The 19,144-nt window shown below is 41.7% G+C and overlaps 1 protein-coding gene across 1 annotated transcript in view; it reads left to right on the top strand.

Annotated features, from left to right (window-relative positions):
- The first annotated feature begins 2,575 nt into the window (after positions 1-2,575).
- LOC131723076 (brain-specific angiogenesis inhibitor 1-associated protein 2-like protein 2) overlaps positions 2,576-19,144 on the top strand; it is a 31,588-nt gene continuing 15,019 nt past the window's right edge. Inside the window, exons 1-7 of the mRNA XM_059016411.1 lie at positions 2,576-2,774; positions 6,001-6,076; positions 8,786-8,872; positions 12,486-12,547; positions 15,967-16,038; positions 17,251-17,367; positions 17,474-17,650. Of these exons, the coding sequence (XP_058872394.1) occupies positions 2,724-2,774; positions 6,001-6,076; positions 8,786-8,872; positions 12,486-12,547; positions 15,967-16,038; positions 17,251-17,367; positions 17,474-17,650 (642 nt within the window). The 5' untranslated portion in view covers positions 2,576-2,723. The remainder of the gene's footprint in view (positions 2,775-6,000; positions 6,077-8,785; positions 8,873-12,485; positions 12,548-15,966; positions 16,039-17,250; positions 17,368-17,473; positions 17,651-19,144) is intronic.

Raw genomic sequence — 19,144 nt, 5'->3', positions numbered from 1 at the left:
AGCATGCAATGTGTTATTTCATAGCGAGCATGCAATGTGTTATTTCATAGCGAGCATGCAATGTGTTATTTCATAGCGAGCATGCAATGTGTTATTTCATAGTGGACATGCAATGTGTTATTTCATAGCGAGCATGCAATGTGTTATTTCATAGCGAGCGTGCAATGTGTTATTTCATAGCGAGCGTGCAATGTGTTATTTCATAGCGAGCGTGCAATGTGTTATTTCATAGTGAGCGTGCAATGTGTTATTTCATAGCGAGCGTGCAATGTGTTATTTCATAGTGAGCGTGCAATGTGTTATTTCATAGTGAACGTGCAATGTGTTATTTCATAGTGAGCGTGCAATGTGTTATTTCATAGTGAGCGTGCAATGTGTTATTTCATAGTGAGCATGCAATGTGTTATTTCATAGCGAGCATGCAATGTGTTATTTCATGGCGAGCATGCAATGTGTTATTTCATAGTGAGCATGCAATGTGTTATTTCATAGTGAGCATGCAATGTGTTATTTCATAGTGAGCATGCAATGTGTTATTTCATAGTGAGCATGCAATGTGTTATTTCATAGTGAGCATGCAATGTGTTATTTCATAGTGAGCATGCAATGTGTTATTTCATAGCGAGCATGCAATGTGTTATTTCATAGCGAGCATGCAATGTGTTATTTCATGGTGAGCATGCAATGTGTTATTTCATGGTGAGCATGCAATGTGTTATTTCATAGTGAGCATGCAATGTGTTATTTCATAGTGAGCATGCAATGTGTTATTTCATGGTGAGCATGCAATGTGTTATTTCATGGTGAGCATGCAATGTGTTATTTCATAGTGAGCATGCAATGTGTTATTTCATAGTGAGCATGCAATGTGTTATTTCATAATGAACATGCAATGTGTTATTTCATAGTGAGCATGCAATGTGTTATTTCATAGCGAGCATGCAATGTGTTATTTCATAATGAACATGCAATGTGTTATTTCATAGTGAGCATGCAATGTGTTATTTCATAATGAACATGCAATGTGTTATTTCATAATGAACATGCAATGTGTTATTTTTCCACCTGCCTTCCAGTTTATGACCTTCTCTTTTCATTTGGCAAAGATTTTCCCAAGGTGAGGAATGCTTTAAGGAGATTTTTCTAGTTTTAACTGGGGCAACTTTGTCAAAGACCCTTGACAGAAGGTTATTATTATTATTATTATTTATTTCTTAGCAGACGCCCTTATCCAGGGCGTTATTATAAGTGTCTACTACCTCATCAGTTCACTATGCGTTTGTAGCAGTAGGCAGTATTAATCTTAGCATATGAGACAGCTCTTAGCTCTGGTACAGCTGAAGAATGTATTACTTGTTTTTTAACAGTACGCAGCAGAGCAATTTGGGTGGATAGAGGTAGATTGGTCTCAAAAAGGATAGCAAGATGATCGGAGATGAACGGCTAAGCCACAAGTGATGACTAGGTCTAAAATATGGCCATGATAGTGAGAAGGTCCTTTAACATGCTGAACAAAATCTAGGGAATCTAGGAGCCTTACAAATTCAACTGACTTTGGACCAGAGTCACTATATATATATGTAGATGAAAATCTCCAAGTATAATAACTCATATTTAGCAGAGAGCATAGCGAGGAAATCAGCAAATTCTGTCATAAAAGGTAGGTTGGATTTGGGTGGACAGTAAATAATTACAGTAATCATAAGAACATAAGAACATTAGAAAGTTTACAAACGAGAGGAGGCCATTCAGCCCATCTTGCTCATTTGGTTGTTAGTAGCTTATTGATCCCAGAATCTCATTAAGCAGCTTCTTGAAGGATCCCAGGGTGTCAGCTTCAACAACATTACTGGGGAGGTGGTTCCAGACCCTCACAATTCTCGGTGTAAAAAAGTTCCTCCTATTTTCTGTTCTGAATGCCCCTTTATCTAATCTCCATTTGTGACCCCTGGTCCTTGTTTCTTTTTTCAGGTCAAAGAAGTCCCCTGGGTTGACATTGTCTATACCTTTTAGGATTTTGAATGTTTGAATCAGATCACTGCGTAGTCTTCTTTGTTCAGGACTGAATAGATTCAATTCTTTTAGCCTGTCTGCGTACGACATGCCTTTTAAACCCGGGATAATTCTGGTTGCTCTTCTTTGCACTCTTTCTAGAGCAGCAATATCCTTTTTGTAACGAGGTGACCAGAACTGAACACAATATCCTAGGTGAGGTCTTACTAGTGCATTGTAGAGTTTTAACATTACTTCCCTTGATTTAAATTCAACACTTCTCACAACATATCCGAGCATCTTGTTGGCCTTTTTTATAGCTTCCCCACATTCTCTAGATGAAGACATTTCTGAGCCCTGTTGAATTGATCAGCAGTGTGTTCAGTGTTTCTGAGCCTTGTTGAATTGATCAGCAGTGTGTTCAGTGTTTCTGAGCTCTGTTGAATTGATCAGCAGTGTGTTCAGTGTTTCTGAGCTCTGTTGAATTGATCAGCAGTGTATTCAATGTTTATGGGAGTGGGGTAGCCTTGGGCTGAAAGCCAGGTGTTTGTTCTCAGCGTACAGATCAGGTTTATGGCCCTGCTGAATTATTTATACCACTTTATCTGGAACTAGCAGAGCAACAAGGAAGTCTGTCAGTTTATAAGAGGAGAGGCTTGCAAGCAAAAGGAATGCAGTAACGCACAGCAACCAAGCCATTGCTATTCCTTAAACTTGCGACTGGATCCACAATGGCACTGACTGGGGACAGACTGCACCGCTCCACCTTAAAGGTTTATGGGGTAAGTACGGAACAAACAGACCAGTTAATTCTGGAGGATTACGAAACACGATAAAATGCAACGCAACCAAACTAGTGGCTGGGTTCAGTTCTATTGATTAGCACTAATCTTACTGCCTTACCTGCATCATGTATTCCAAAACTAGGGCTTCATGGTGTCTGTGAAACCAGCCCTAATAGAATAGAACTGAAACCAGCCATTAGTTTGGTTGCGTTGTATTTTCTCGTGTTTCATAATACTCTTTTTAAGAGTTTTTAAGAGTTTATTGCTAGTAAAAGTATTACGGAATGGCACCTGTAAGTGATTCTGCCCTGCTGAAGTATTTTTAAACTTTTTCAGCAGTGGCTGACCAATACAGCAGAGGGCTCTCCAGCAGTGTCTGGGTGTAAACATGGCAGATTATTAAAACTAGTATAACATGTAGAAACCTCAATTCACTACATTGAGCTTGTAGGTTGTAATGTTAATAAGGTGGTCAATATTTCTCTCCTGGGGGAATCCCAGTTAGATGAATATACAGTGAAAGAGTCATGACATTTATTATTATTATTATTATTTGTTTATTTAGCAGACGCCTTTATCCAAGGTGACTTACAGAGACTAGGGTGTGTGAACTATGCATCAGATGCAGAGTCACTTACAACTACGTCTCACCCGAAAGACGGAGCACAAGGAGGTTAAGTGACTTGCTCAGGGTCACACAGTGAGTCAGTGGCTGAGGTGGGATTTGAACCAGGGACCTTCTGGTTACAAGCCCTTTTCTTTAACCACTGGACCACACAGCCTCCTCCCTTTAGATCATTAAAGTACATTCCAAACAGCCCCTTCCTTTAATTAGCGTTTCCTTTCCAACTTCCTTTAAAGGAAGGTGCCCATTTGAGGGCTACACCGTGACACTACCGGAAATCTCATGTTTACAGTAAAAATCTCTTGCTTTAACGCTAATTGAGATTGTGTACAGGACTGGATTTTATGACAGATCGCTAGAGCATTCCCTAATGGTGTAATTCTATATTCCTATGTTCCTCTATTCTGATATTCTGACATACTTAAACAGATCTGGATAAAAGTCATCATACAGACCCTGGCTATATTGTCAAAGAGTTTTTTCCATTCTTATATTAATGAACTCCCATGCTAATGTTACAAAATGAGATGCAAAACACATCAAGAGTGCTTGAGAGAACTTGAAGTATATCACTTAGTTGTTTGGTTCTAGTTTTGTAAAATTAACAGGTGTTTTACCTGATTAAAAAATAGGAGTTAATTAAAGACTGGAGTAAACTCTTTGAAAATGTGGCCCCTTGTCATTTCATAGATTATGTGGGCTACATCGATCGATCACTGTGCATAGTTAACCAAATGCTAACATGCTGTTACCAGTAGCTGCAGCTCTTGCATGATACAATTGTATCTAGCATGTGTAATTGTATGGCCATGTCCTGAGCCATGGTGTTACCATGTAGTCAAATCAAGTCATTTCTGTGTAATTACATACAGTGCAGTCCATTTATAAGAATCACTGATATAAGAATCAACTTCATATAGTGATCAAAAACACTGGGACCAAATCATTCCTATACCAACCAATGTAAAATAATCTGCTTGTAAGAATCATTTTGGGGCAAACTGACTACATGTAATATGATACTTGATCAAGTGCAAAGATGTGTACAGCCAATAAAAACTGTTTTTGAATTTGAATTTGATCATACCTCGCATGATTAGGCATGTTCGCAGTGTGGATAGTGCAGTAATGCAGGAGACACTGCATTGTTTGTAATCAAACGTGACTGCGCCACTGCACTGTGCAGGTATGTTCTTTTGTGTTCTCTGTTAGTGAAAATGTGTTTCAATGAAGTGAATACACATTCATTGAATACATACTGAGTACAGCAGTGTTATTGTGTGATATGCATGTAGAGGGAGTGGGACTGCAGCGCGTTGAGGAGGGGGGAGGGGATTGCAGAGCTTTGCATCTCCGCTTAATGAAAAACTGTGAGATTTGCATCACAACAGAAAATAAGTAAGCCACAGATGCTTAAATGCAGTGGTAGACCTCACAGTAATACTGTACTGTAATGTCATTTTAATTCAAAGGCCATTGCACGTAACACCACACAGCAGTTAAACTAGCACCATTGATTGAGCACCATTGACATCTCTATATTGGATTTAAACTGCTGCTGGCACGCTTTTGCTAGTTGTAATGCGACAGAGTGGCCAAGGACAGTGCAAATTATCAGGCTGGAGTCTTGATTTACAGTTTTAAACCAGTGCTGGTTTTATTTTTCTTACACTGCGGTGGTGAAACAACCACTCATAAAACAAACAAAATAAATCTAGCTCTTAGCTGGAGCGCTAACTACAGTACTTCATGTGGAACAAACACTAGATCTCTTACTCGAGTTTTGGGTTCTTTTTGTTACTTCTACTTCCTTCCTCTACACCTCCATCACAAAGCTATCGGCTAAGACATTTCTATCGAGGTGTCATTTACTTTAATAAGCAGTTAACCAATTGACTATTAGCCATAATTCGTTAAGGAAAGCAGCTGTGGATTTTTCGTGGGCGTGCATACATGCGGGAACTCGCGACATCTAGTGGTCAACCCATTACACTGCAGCCAGGGAACAAGCTTGTATCATTCTCATACTAAATTTGATTCATATCGGTCCGCTTTTAAGAATCATCCGCTTATAAGAACACCGGGACGTGTGTGATTCTTGTAAGCGGACTGCACTGTAGTAAGAGCAGGACGCTGTGGTAATTGGCACGTTATTACGAGGTTTTTCTTTCGATGTCTTTAACCCGTTAAGGTGCACAAGGAATTGAGTGGTAGTTCAAACGGTTTCTTCTTAAAACACATTTCAGAGTGACTCAGATATCACAAGGAAACTGATCATTTTGATGAACAGATCCAGCCTGTCAGTACATTTTAAACCCTTTTTTCCTGCACCACATTGCAAAAACAAGAAAGTTAGCATCATTTTTATTTGTGGGGCATGTATAACCCTTTAAGGTCAAAGGGACAAAGTGTTGCTCCTTTTCTTCGAACTGGCTTGCAAACAGCCGATGGGGGTGACTCAGCTTAATCCCATTACGTAACGCAATGCAACCTGTTTCATTAGCTGTAATGAAGTATCCGTATCTCAAATGACCGAATGCCGTTTTTATGATGTTGTCTGTAATATTTAACCAGCTGTTTTGCTTTGATGTTTAACAGAATATAATGGAGCAGCTCAACCCCAGTTTACAGAAGCTTGTCACACTGGGGAATAACTACATTCAAGCTTTTCAAGGTAAATCATTAAAGATTTTTTAAAAGGTGTGCTAAAGCAGGGGTTAATTAAACAGGTACCGGATCTTATCATTAAGGAGGAGATAGCATTTCTGTTTATAGAGTAATGTACTGCCCTTGATTTACACTAGCTTCCTTATTGCTTCAAGCTCTCATCTGCTTGTGGGTTTGCTGCCTTAGTGTTGGTGTTGGTAGCTGCACAGCTGTTTTAACATAATCTTCAGGTTGGAACAATACCAGCGGAGGGCTGACTGATCTGATGAACAGGAGTGAGAATTGTTAAGAATCAATTTTTTGTAGTTGTAATAAAAATAGTAATTTTCTTACTTATGATCTTACATCTTAAAAAAATACAACCCTATACTCTTAACCCTAACCCCCTAAACCCTAACCCCTAAGGTCTTAACCCTAACCCCTACATTCTAACCCCTAACCCCCTAACCCTAACCCCAACCCTAACCCCTACCCTTTTGTCATGCAGTTCATGGAACAGGAAAGCATTATTTGTGTTGTATATGCTATACATAGTGTTGTCTGGTGCAATCTGGCTCAAATGAACCCTGCGCTGACCACGAGTGCTGACCACGGCTTTAAAATCTTACCTCGTGTCATTCTCCCACATTAGTCATTATTATTTATAAATCTGCCTTTATCAGGATTTGAATTAGCTTGAGCTGTAGTGCCCTGAACATTGCATTCAAATCACATGGCAGACTTTCAATTTTGTTTTCCTGCTGTGTACTGTACAGTGCTTTGCAATACTTTTGTATAAAAAGCGCTGTATAAACACAATAAATAAATAAATAAATAAATAAATAAATAAATACAAAGCTCTGAAAGGTTGTCACATGATTTGAATGGACAGGGAAGGCTGTGTTCAGTGCCTGGCACTTAGGATCCTCCAGACAGCTAATAGGAATTTGAACGCGGTGTATAGTGCTGAATTAGAGGATCATAATAATAAGTGATAACTCAACAGAACCCAGAATCACTCAGGCTGATTGCAAGCAGGAATGTAAACAGGAATGTGAAAATTGAAGTGACATAATTCTCAAGGCGTTTCTTTTAGCGTTCCTGATGAAAGTACAGAGCGATCCTGGGTTTAAAAGGCATGTCGTATGCAGACAGGCTAAAATAATTGAATCTATTCAGTCTTGAACAATGAAGACAAAAAAAATATGACTATATCACCCCTATCTTAGCATCCCTACACTGGCTTCCATTTCAGGTCAGGATTGATTTTAAGGGTGCTATAATAAATAAAGATTGGTTGATTGACTGAATAACACATTGGGCCCGATTTTCAAAAGGAGTTCAGGGGTGGCCAATTTCTAAAAAAAACGTGTTGTTCAAGGGACAAAATGCTAGAAAAATCTACTTATCCTTCTTAAAAATCTACTTGTCCTTCTTCAAGTTGAATATAACTTGTAGGATTTTGGTTTTATTTAACAGTGAACACAATCAATCAATTAATGATTAACAGGGGCGGGTCTAGCCTTGTAGCTTGACGGGTTCACCAAATTCTTCAAGATACACAAAGCTTCCCTGTGACCTGACCTCACAGCAACAAATTTATGACATACTTTAAGGAAATGTTTATTTCAGTGTAGTTTGGAACACATTTGCTAGTACATTTTAAGTAACATACTATGAATAAAACTATACAGGCGTGTGGAAGCGACAGCGTGGGAGATGTACAGTCATGGAAAAGTACAGAGCATAGAAACAGTAAGGAGAAATTACATATGTAATTGTTTTAATCAGAAAACACTGCAGCTTAAAGTCTAACAGCTGCATGTCTTTTTCTGATAACAAGCTGAAACTCAGAGCAGCTGATTCAAATTCACCGCCGTTCTGAGACACGGGGGAGGGGCAGACAGGCTAAAAGAATTGAATCTGTTCAGTCTTGAGCAAAGAAGACTATGCGGTGATCTGATTCAAGTATTCAAAATAATAAAACGTATAGACAATGTCGACCCAGGGGACTTCTTTGACCTGAAAAAAGAAACAAGGACCAGGGGTCACAAAATGGAGATTAGATAAAGGGGCATTCAGAACAGGAAATAGGAGGCACTTTTTTACACAGAGAATTGTGAGGGTCTGGAACCAACTCCCCAGTAATGTTGTTGAAGCTGACACCCTGGTATCCTTCAAGAAGCTGCTTGATGAGATTCTGGGATCAATAAGCTACTAACAACCAAACGAGCAAGATGAGCTGAATGGCCTCCTCTCGTTTGTAAACTTTCTTAAGTTCTTATGTTCTTATGTTCTAAATGCTGAACAGAATAATTCAGGGGTGTCCAAAAAATCCTGGTCCTGGAGGGCCATTCCACTGCAGGTTTAACAGGTGAAATGAGATAATGAGCCACTTCAGGGCTTGGGTGGAGGTTTCATTGGTTCAATTAACCATTAAGAACAGGGCTGGAACAAACACCAGTACTGGAAGTGCCAACTGTGTCCACTCCTGATATTATTGAATCAGTAATATGGAATTATTCCTTCACCTTTCTTGTCTCCAACTCAGACAGAACAATAAAAGGAAACATCAAATATTTCCAGAAAAATTGCTCATTCATATCCCAACACATTGAATGGTAAGACTTTAAAATAATGGGAACACTTTAACATCACATTATTTTAAAGTGTGACCCATTTATAAGCAGCTCCTGTTGGCTTCTTCATGGTGATTTAAACGGCTTTGTGTTTCCAGCTCTGGCGATGGCCAGTGATGCTTATTTTGGAGCCCTGGGGATGATCGGGGAGCAGGCACTGCAGACCATGGCCTCCAGAGAACTGGGTAAGGAAGCAGCTCCACACATTCAAGCATCCATTAATTAAGCGACAGTGCCCGTCGATTGAAAGCTCTACCGTGTGGCCGTTGACCGCGTCTTGGGTCGAAGGTGAGGACACTAAGGAAAGTCAAGGTCAACCACACAGTAGAGCCTTCATTGAGAGGGCACTATCGCAATTAGAAAATTATTTTAATCGTTATTTTCTTTAAAAAAAAACCCAAAACTTTAACACCTAGGATCATACACACAATTGAGAGAGAAAAAAAGTAATTTTATTAAATAAATACATTTTTACCTGTCAGAACTGCTTATAGCTTATCTGGACAGGTCCAGATATCTGAATGGTGCAATATTCCTGAGCTGTCCGTGTCTTGTGTGCTGTCATTGAGAGATGCTGTGTCTGAGCTCCAGTCGAGCTGCTCGGCTGTGATTGGCTGCCTCGGCATTTGCAGGTATAGGACTGTCACAAAGACGGCCGGAGTGGGTGGCGTCAGACCAGAAACAGGAACACAAACGACAGAGAGATGGGGTTTTGGTGAGGCTGAACGCGTGATCGCCTCACCAAACACTAAACAGAACAGAAAATAAAAGGTTGGAACAGACAAAAACACTGGACACGGCACTATAGCCAAAATAAATAGACATACAAAACGACTAAACACTAAACAGACGGTGCAGGACAGACAGACGAACAAACACGGTGAGTGAAAACACTTAACTATTCTTCTTCTTATTATTATTACCTCCGTCTCCAATCCCGTTCTCCACTCACTGAACACCAACCCTGACTGAGTGCTACGTGTCTCTATATATACTGTTGTGCTGGGATTCAATTACTAATTAATTATTCACTTGAATCCCAGCACGTGAATTAATTCTGTGCAACCCCGTGCTCACATATTACATTTTAAATGCACGTGCGTGATGTGCAATCCCGTGCCTAAATACAAATATACACTTTTTAAATACACGTGAAACACAGACCCGTTTATATCCCGTGTACCAATCTATACACCAACATTAACACACGCAACATACAACACAAAACACACAAATGCACACAGGGGCGGGGCGCATTGCCACAAGGACTGAATGCTTTCGTCAGTGCAAAGTATTGATTGGTCCAATTGTGTCTTTATTTAGTATTTGCTGTCCAATAGATGTGAACAGAGCTTTCAATACGCCAAGTCAAAATGATAAAGCCGGCACTTGTTGCGGATTGATTTTAAGTTTGATTCACAGGTGATGCTGTGATGTTCCAGTGGGCATCTACTGTCTCATAGAAGCTCGCTAGAGCTGGAAGCTGATTGGCTGATGATACTGAATCATTTTCTAACAGTGTATGTGTTATAACATGCATGTCATCCCTGCATGGGGATGTAGGCCGTACTTGTGTGTCTTTATCAGCCCCATGGGTTTGTATCCCTGCCATTGGGATATAGTGGATGCCTGTATATCACAATGTACAGCTTTGGTTATATCTAGAGAAACATTTGTCCAATTATCCCAACATTAGCTAAGGGACTTCTTTTTCACATAATGTAGAGAATATACCAACTGTTTGTTGGTCTGCCAGACTGACTTCTGTATGTAGTTTTAGAGTTGTGCTTCTATCAAGAGTACCAGACAGACGGACACATACACAGACAGACAGAGAGGCTAGTGAAGCAGCCAGCTGTATGTGTGCACCTCATAGTCTTTGAATTTATCAGGCCATAACGCAGTTATTTAAGTAGCCAATCATCTTTTACAGTGTTTATTTATAGCACAAGCCCCTAGCTAATGTTTAATCACAGATAACATGTATTGCTCTGTGCAAAAGTGAACTATTGGAAAAAACATGAGCATGTCTGCTGTTCTTTTTAAATCCATTAATCATGGAAAAAAATAATCCTTTTCTAACCTGATTAATATTGTTGTGTGCTCTTAAATGCGTTCTCGGTTACTCTTCCTCTTCATTGTTGTTTCTGTTCACATCACTAGTTACCAGACTTACTGTGTTCCTGCAAAATGTTCTTTTTCAACCCCCTTTTTCAAGTCTTAAAACCTGAATTTCTGACACAGGCAGGCTGTAATCTCTGCCACTCTGGGGCAGTAACTGATTATGTGTAGAAATGTTAACCCTAGAGCTGCACAAACCGATTATTCAATTATTACTATACTCTCCACAGGTGAGGATCACTGGTGTGACTGGGCTCATTTTAAATGACCATTTCGAGTGAAACATTGAAGAAACAGCTGCTTGGATTTGTGTGGATCGCTGTTCTCCACAGAGTCTAATAATAGCAGCGATCTTCGTTTCACTCTGAGCAATTGAATAATTGGTTTGTGCAGCTCTAGTTAACACAGTAAATAAATATCTAAGTAGAAACATCAATATAGAATCATACAAAAATACATAATAGGGCACTGAAACACATAAGAAACTAAACATCAGAAAACTATAGATGGTATAAGCATTCCTGTAACGTTGACCTTTACTTTCAACTTATTTTTCTTTCCTAATGACGTTTCTCATAAAGATAAGGACATAGCATAAAGTTACAAAGAAGAGGCTGTTGAGCTTATCAGTGCGTATCCGATTCCTAGCAGCTGATTGATCCCAAAGCTTTGTCAAGTCAGGTATAATTAAAGAGTTTCGTATGAAAAAGTTATTCAAGGCTAGAACTCTCAATACTTGTAAATTTATCCTAACCCTTTGTCAAAATCATGTTATCACAGTTTATGTACGTGTTTAAGAGGTATAACCTGAAAATGTCCAGATTCAGAAACCACGATTAAAGGGCATGTTGTATAAAATAAGAGATCAGATAACGCAGGGTATTGCTGTAATGAATCAGAGTCACTGTATAACTGGCTCATCCTCGTTTTCAAAACGTCACACAATAGGACTGAACCGATCGGCTATGGGTTTCATTGAAGTTTGAGTTCAAAACAGGTTTCTGTAGTTTTTGAGTAAATCCGAGGAACAGGAAAAAAAAATAGCCTCTGAATTCCATGTCGTATAATTACTGTTAAAAACCAAACCGTCTTCTTTAGGTTCTGATTTAGCTTTATTATCTGCAGAAACAGCTTTCGTCAGCATTTCCTGTGACTTTGAAACCAGATGAATCCACTGCTGAGATCAGCCTGGGAACAACAGCCCTTTGTTGTAGCTGAGCGCTAATAAAAGCAGTTCATAGCATTCTAGTCACAATAAACAGGCCTGGCTGCAATCTTCAGAAAACAAGCCAGGACGCTCATTTCAGTTTTGAGGGGTTACTTCAACAACAGCAGCCTGATGAAAAGTCCTTGCAGAGTGGCAGGCGAGTGAATTAGCCCACTGTCTGTCTGTCTGTCTGCACCACCTAGCCCCCCAGATTGGAATCCAGGCCTCCAGAAGAAGGTGAAAGGCAGGAATGAGAGGCTAGTGAACCTGACTGTGACATATATGCTAGAGAACGGAACTGTGGCACTAGGCTATGTGTGGTCTGAAGCATTTGACTACTAAATCTCTACTCTCTCTCTCTCCCTCTCTCTCTCGTTGGTATTACTTTGTAACAATTGTTTAATTGAGAAAGACATCAACACAACTGAGTGCGCTGTGTGTTTTTAATGTGCTCTCCTCTTTAATTTCAGGGGACGTTTTGATTCAGATCTCAGACAGCCAGAGACTACTGACCTCTGACCTGGGGGGAGTTGTAAGTTCTGCTGTTTTTGCTAAAATAACTAAAAGACAAAGAGCCATATTTTCACAGCACTTACTTCCGTCTTTAATTAATTCCTATTTTTTGAAAGAGGTCAAACTCCTGTCAAGTCCTCTTAAGCACTGTCAGTGTCTTTAGTTTTTTCTCCTTTTAAAAAATAGGAATAGAAAAGATAAAATTACATATGAAAATATTATTATCATACAATAAAGTTAGTTTTGGGCAGTAATGCATAAGTGGCCCAAAACCAACGCAAGACCTGTTTATTGTAAATATAATGTTTTCTGACCCTTATTGTATTTTATATATTCCATGTTTCGTAAAGCACACAAAAGTGAATACGATTTAAAAACAAACCGCAGCCATTATCACTCAATGGAGAAGAAATAATATTCTTCAGCTCGACAAATATAATTCAGGACTAAAAGGGTTGATGAGCAAGCCACCACACAAGAGCAAGGACCCCAAAGTGTCCATGAATGATGAACCATAAGGAGTGGAGTACTTGTGGCTTTTCAACCCCAATCAGTCCCCTGTTTACACTGGGGACCCAATGATCATAACAGAACCCCTCGTACAGTCTTATAGTACTATACTGCGGCATATATATATATATATATATATATATATATATAGATAGATAGATAGATAGATAGATAGATAGATAATTATATATATATACACACACACACACACACACACATTAGGGCTGCCAAGCAATAAAAAAATGAATTGCGATTAATCTTGAAATTTAAAAAATGTATCATAGTTAATCTTGGTTTTAATCACATATTTAATTGATACAGTTATTATTATTATTATTATTATTATTATTATTATTATTATCCAAAAAACAACCCATCATAAAAGCCAAGTTTTCCTATTTGTGGATTATCTTTATAGTTTTATATTTATTTACAATCCAGCACTTGTTGTTAAATTGTTTGAACCAACTGCTAGATCCCAATGGAGTCAGTTTATTACTCCCCTAACTGCATTTACAATTATCGGGGTCCTTTACAGTTTCCTTTACTCATAAAGTGATGATTTTCATTGCTGTTTAAATAATAAAAAATAAAAAAATAATAATAATAATAATAATAATAATCATCATCATCATTTTAAATGATCTTTTAAAAAATAAACAAATAAATAAATAAGAGGGACAACACAGGAGTGCGATTAACGTGCGCTAAAAAAATGAATCTCACAAAAAATGTATGTGTTAATCGCAGAAGTTAACTGTGATTCATTGACCATATATATATATATATATATATATATATATATATATATATATATAGTGACAAAGCACAACTCACTCGGTTCGTGCCCCTTTAAAAATACGACCCAGAACAATGAAATGGAGTTTTAAGCGCTAGTGCGCTATTTTTAATAAACACAAAAGTAAACAAAACACACAAAATACAAAAGCAAAATAAACACCTAGCTCCTCTTGGAGCACTAACTCAACTTCCAGGAACACCCTTCCTAACACGGGACAGCTAAGCTGTTTTCCCGTCCTTACAAAAACACACTGGTGTCACACCGCACTTACTTCTTCTCTGGCTACTCGGAGACAGAGCACCTCTCCTGCCTCCTTCTACTCAGCAGCCTAGAACAGACTGGCTGCTCTCTTTAAATACCCTGCACCTGGCTCTGATTTACAATGATCACCAGGTGCAGGGGATAATTAAATAATAAAACAAAACAATTAAATCAACCAATGTGCATTTGCACATGTTTTCTGCAGGGAGGATTTAACCCCCTCCCTGCTGTCTCACACATCCCCCCCCCATGTCTTTTCAAGACACCGGCCATACCACGGCCACCTCCCTCCACCCTTAAAAGACCACCCAGCCTCAAGTCCAGCAATGTCCATTGCCGCCCTCTTCCACGGGCGGGCTTGAGGATGGGTCGGTCCTTCCGGCGCTGCCAGGAAGGGACCGCAAACCGGCGACACGGGACCCCACCGGGCTAACAGGGCCGACCGAAGTGTAGGCCGGGGCACTGGAGGATGCCGCAGTGGACTCAGGTCTTCCCCTGGGAACTGGCGCAGTGATGTCCGATCACCCAGGGGGAGCGAAGCAGCTAACAGAGGGAGCAACAGCGACGTCTGGCAGCAGCCCAGCGACGTCTGGGTGCTCGGGGAGAGCGGAGCAGGTAACCAGGGGCAGAGCTGTGGCCAGTGCTGCAGACTCTTGGGCTCCAGGTCCAGCACAGGGAGGTCCAGGAAGACCGGCAGGGTGTCCAGGAGCAAGGGGTGAGGGACTGGACGCAGTGGCGCCGAACTGGACTGTAGGGGTGGTGGTCGGGGCTGTGGTGGAGGTATGCTTTTCACCTCCTCCCCTCTGGGCTCCTCCCCTCTGGGCTCCGGAAGCGGCGGCTCCTCCCCTCTGGGCTCCGGAAGCGGCGGCTCCTCCCCTCTGGGCTCTGGAAGCGACGGCTCCTCCCCTCTGGGCTCTGGAAGCGACGGCTCCTCCCCTCTGGGCTCTGGAAGCGGCGGCTCCTCCCCTCTGGGCTCCGGAAGCGGCGGCTCCTCCCCTCTGGGCTCTGAAAGCGGCGGCTCCTCCCCTCTGGGCTCCGGAAGCGCAGGCTCCTCCCCTCTGGGCTCCGGAAGCGCAGGCTCCTCCCCTCTGGGCTCTGGAAGCGACGGCTCCTCCCCTCTGGGCTCTGGAGCTGGAGTCAGCGGGGTACCTCTTGCTTGCTCCCACTTTTGGAGTAGCAGGTCTAGCTCTGTCGGCTCCGGATCCGGTAGCCCCCACTCCTGTCTCCACTTCTTTGTCTGCTCTTTCTGAGCAGCGGTGTTACGATTGATCATTGCGATCAATTCTTTAAAATCCATTTTCTGGGTCGTAGGGGTGCCCACACACTCTGCCCGCATTCTCCACCATATGTGACAAAGCACAACTCACTCGGGTTCGTGCCCCTTTAAAAATACGACCCAGAACAATGAAATGGAGTTTTAAGCGCTAGTGCGCTATTTTTAATAAACACAAAAGTAAACAAAACACACAAAATACAAAAGCAAAATAAACACCTAGCTCCTCTTGGAGCACTAACTCAACTTCCAGGAACACCCTTCCTAACACGGGACAGCTAAGCTGTTTTCCCGTCCTTACAAAAACACACTGGTGTCACACCGCACTTACTTCTTCTCTGGCTACTCGGAGACAGAGCACCTCTCCTGCCTCCTTCTACTCAGCAGCCTAGAACAGACTGGCTGCTCTCTTTAAATACCCTGCACCTGGCTCTGATTTACAATGATCACCAGGTGCAGGGGATAATTAAATAATAAAACAAAACAATTAAATCAACCAATGTGCATTTGCACATGTTTTCTGCAGGGAGGATTTAACCCCCTCCCTGCTGTCTCACAATATATATATATATATATATTCATTTATTTTCAGTTTCGCTGGTTTCACGCTGAAGTGCTGCAGGAAATGGACAATAATGTCAAACTGGACAAGGATTATATTGCTGTGAGTATCGGCTTCTCTAATTTTGTATTTGACATCCAGAGAACAGTACAATATCAATCTGATCTTAAATAAAAAGCAGGGTTAGTGGAGAGTTTTGTCTGTTCTGCTTCTTGACTTTTAGAAAGAGTGATATTAAATCTCAGTCACTTACACAGTGTATAAGGTAACTGGAAAGCAATAACACTCAACAGGGTGTTCAATTATTGTCTGATATACGCACACCTAAGGGTGCCGTTAAACACCCCAGGGGTGTGGAGTGTGTTATTGTGCTTATAAAACAGCACCACCCACACTACCCACCCCTGCCTAAGTGAATGGGTTGTCCCGTGAATCAGAGTGGTTCTGAAAGTTCCAAGCTGTGCTGGTGTGGAGACATATCTGCACAGACTGGAACACTCGTTAGCCAATGGGATTGCTCCCTCGGTTTTGCCATTGTTATATATGCTAGTGTATGGATTAGAGCTGGCACAATGACATCACAGTGAGGACGCCATATGGTTATAAATAGGCTATAAGTAAATCACTATGACCTCATTCTACCAGGTAACACGTTACAAGAACACGTTACCCCTGTGCCTGCATCTTTGCATTGACTTCCTGTTGGTTTAAGATCGATTTTAAGGTGCTGCTTTTAACTTATAAAGCTTTAAATGGCATCGCTCCATTTTATTGAAATGATCTTTTAACCCCATATGTTCCTAGGCACTCACTGATCACAGGATGGTTACTTACTATTCCCAAAATTCAGAATGAGAACACAGGTGGAAGGCATTCAGCTATAAAGCCCCTATGGAATGACCTGCCGAGATCTATAAGGGAAGAAGAAACTGTTGTTGTTTTTAAAACTAGATTTAAAACACATTTTTATAATCTACTTTATATATCTTAAAATGATATGTATTGTGTTATTTTATATTTTTTTATTGTATTCATTTTTATTGCTTATTGTTACTTCTTTAATATTTGTCAATGTTTTTGTCTATGTAAAGTGCTTTGGCTTGATTTATCGGGAAAGGCACTGCTGTATAAAAATGAAGATTGCTTGATGTGTGGCATACTGACCGGCCAATACCCCTACTTTCTGACGCTCATAATAACATGTGCTAAAGAATGTCCTTATCGAGCTTCATCCCAATTGGACAACATCTTCTCTGTGTGCTGTGTTCCTGGTTTGTTCAGGTTCAGAGGTGAAGGGTGTCTGTATCTCTGCAGGGCAGCAGGAGGCGCTATGAGCTAGAGTTCAGGAATCGAGTGGCATGGCTGGAGAAGCAGCAGACCCAGCTGTGGGCATCAGAGAAACGCAGGGGCAGGAACCAGAGAGACCTGCAGGTAATAAGGGGCAGGAGAGGGGGAGAGGAGGAAGAATTCAAACTATGGTAAATGCATAGTATAGCCATGGAAAAACAGGTGGCTCTCTCCCTCCCTCCATGTTCAGGAGCAAACAGAGAATCTGCAGGGGGAGGTCCAGGGCTTCCTGAGAGACAGCGTGCAGGAGGCTGAGAGGGAGGAGCAGAGACGCTACCGATTCCTGGCAGAGAAACACTGCGGGCTGAGCCAGTCTCTGCTGTACCTGCTGAGCAAGGTAACTAACCCGGACACTGTCCTGAGCAAGGTAACTAACCCTGACCCAGACACACTGTCCTGAGCAAGGAAACTAACCCTGACCCAGATACACTGTCCTGAGCAAGGAAACTAACCCTGACACAGAAACACTGTCCTGAGCAAGGAAACTAACCCTGACCCAGATACACTGTCCTGAGCAAGGTAACTAACCCAGACACTGTCCTGAGCAAGGTAACTAACCCAGACACTGTCCTGAGCAAGGAAACTAACCCTGACCCAGACACACTGTCCTGAGCAAGGAAACTAACCCTGACCCAGACACACTGTCCTGAGCAAGGAAACTAACCCTGACCCAGATACACTGTCCTGAGCAAGGAAACTAACCCTGACCCAGACACACTGTCCTGAGCAAGGAAACTAACCCTGACCCAGATACACTGTCCTGAGCAAGGTAACTAACCCTGACCCAGACACACTGTCCTGAGCAAGGAAACTAACCCTGACCCAGACACACTGTCCTGAGCAAGGAAACTAACCCTGACCCAGACACACTGTCCTGAGCAAGGAAACTAACCCTGACCCAGATACACTGTCCTGAGCAAGGTAACTAACCCTGACCCAGACACACTGTCCTGAGCAAGGAAACTAACCCTGACCCAGACACACTGTCCTGAGCAAGGAAACTAACCCTGACCCAGATACACTGTCCTGAGCAAGGTAACTAACCCTGACCCAGATACACTGTCCTGAGCAAGGAAACTAACCCTGACCCAGATACACTGTCCTGAGCAAGGAAACTAACCCTGACCCAGATACACTGTCCTGAGCAAGGAAACTAACCCTGACCCAGATACACTGTCCTGAACAAGGAAACTAACACTGACCCAGATACACTGTCCTGAGCAAGGAAACTAACACTGACCCAGACACACTGTCCTGAAAACTAACACTGACCCAGACACACTGTCCTGAGCAAGGAAACTAACCCTGACCCAGATACACTGTCCTGAGCAAGGAAACTAACCCTGACACAGAAACACTGTCCTGAGCAAGGAAACTAACACTGACCCAGATACACTGTCCTGAGCAAGGTAACTAACCCAGACACTGTCCTGAGCAAGGTAACTAACCCAGACACTGTCCTGAGCAAGGAAACTAACACTGACCCAGACACACTGTCCTGAGCAAGGAAACTAACCCTGACCCAGATACACTGTCCTGAGCAAGGAAACTAACCCTGACACAGAAACACTGTCCTGAGCAAGGAAACTAACCCTGACCCAGATACACTGTCCTGAGCAAGGAAACTAACCCTGACCCAGATACACTGTCCTGAGCAAGGAAACTAACCCTGACCCAGACACACTGTCCTGAGCAAGGAAACTAACCCAGACACTGTCCTGAGCAAGGTAACTAACCCAGACACTGTCCTGAGCAAGGTAACTAACCCAGACACTGTCCTGAGCAAGGTAACTAACCCGGACACTGTCCTGAGCAAGGTAACTAACCCTGACCCAGACACACTGTCCTGAGCAAGGAAACT

This window comes from Acipenser ruthenus, chromosome 53 (genome assembly GCF_902713425.1).
Source record: "Acipenser ruthenus chromosome 53, fAciRut3.2 maternal haplotype, whole genome shotgun sequence".
Classification (NCBI taxonomy): domain Eukaryota; kingdom Metazoa; phylum Chordata; class Actinopteri; order Acipenseriformes; family Acipenseridae; genus Acipenser; species Acipenser ruthenus.
The sequence above is the reverse complement of the archived record's forward strand: the minus strand, read 5'-3'. Positions and strand labels throughout refer to the sequence as shown.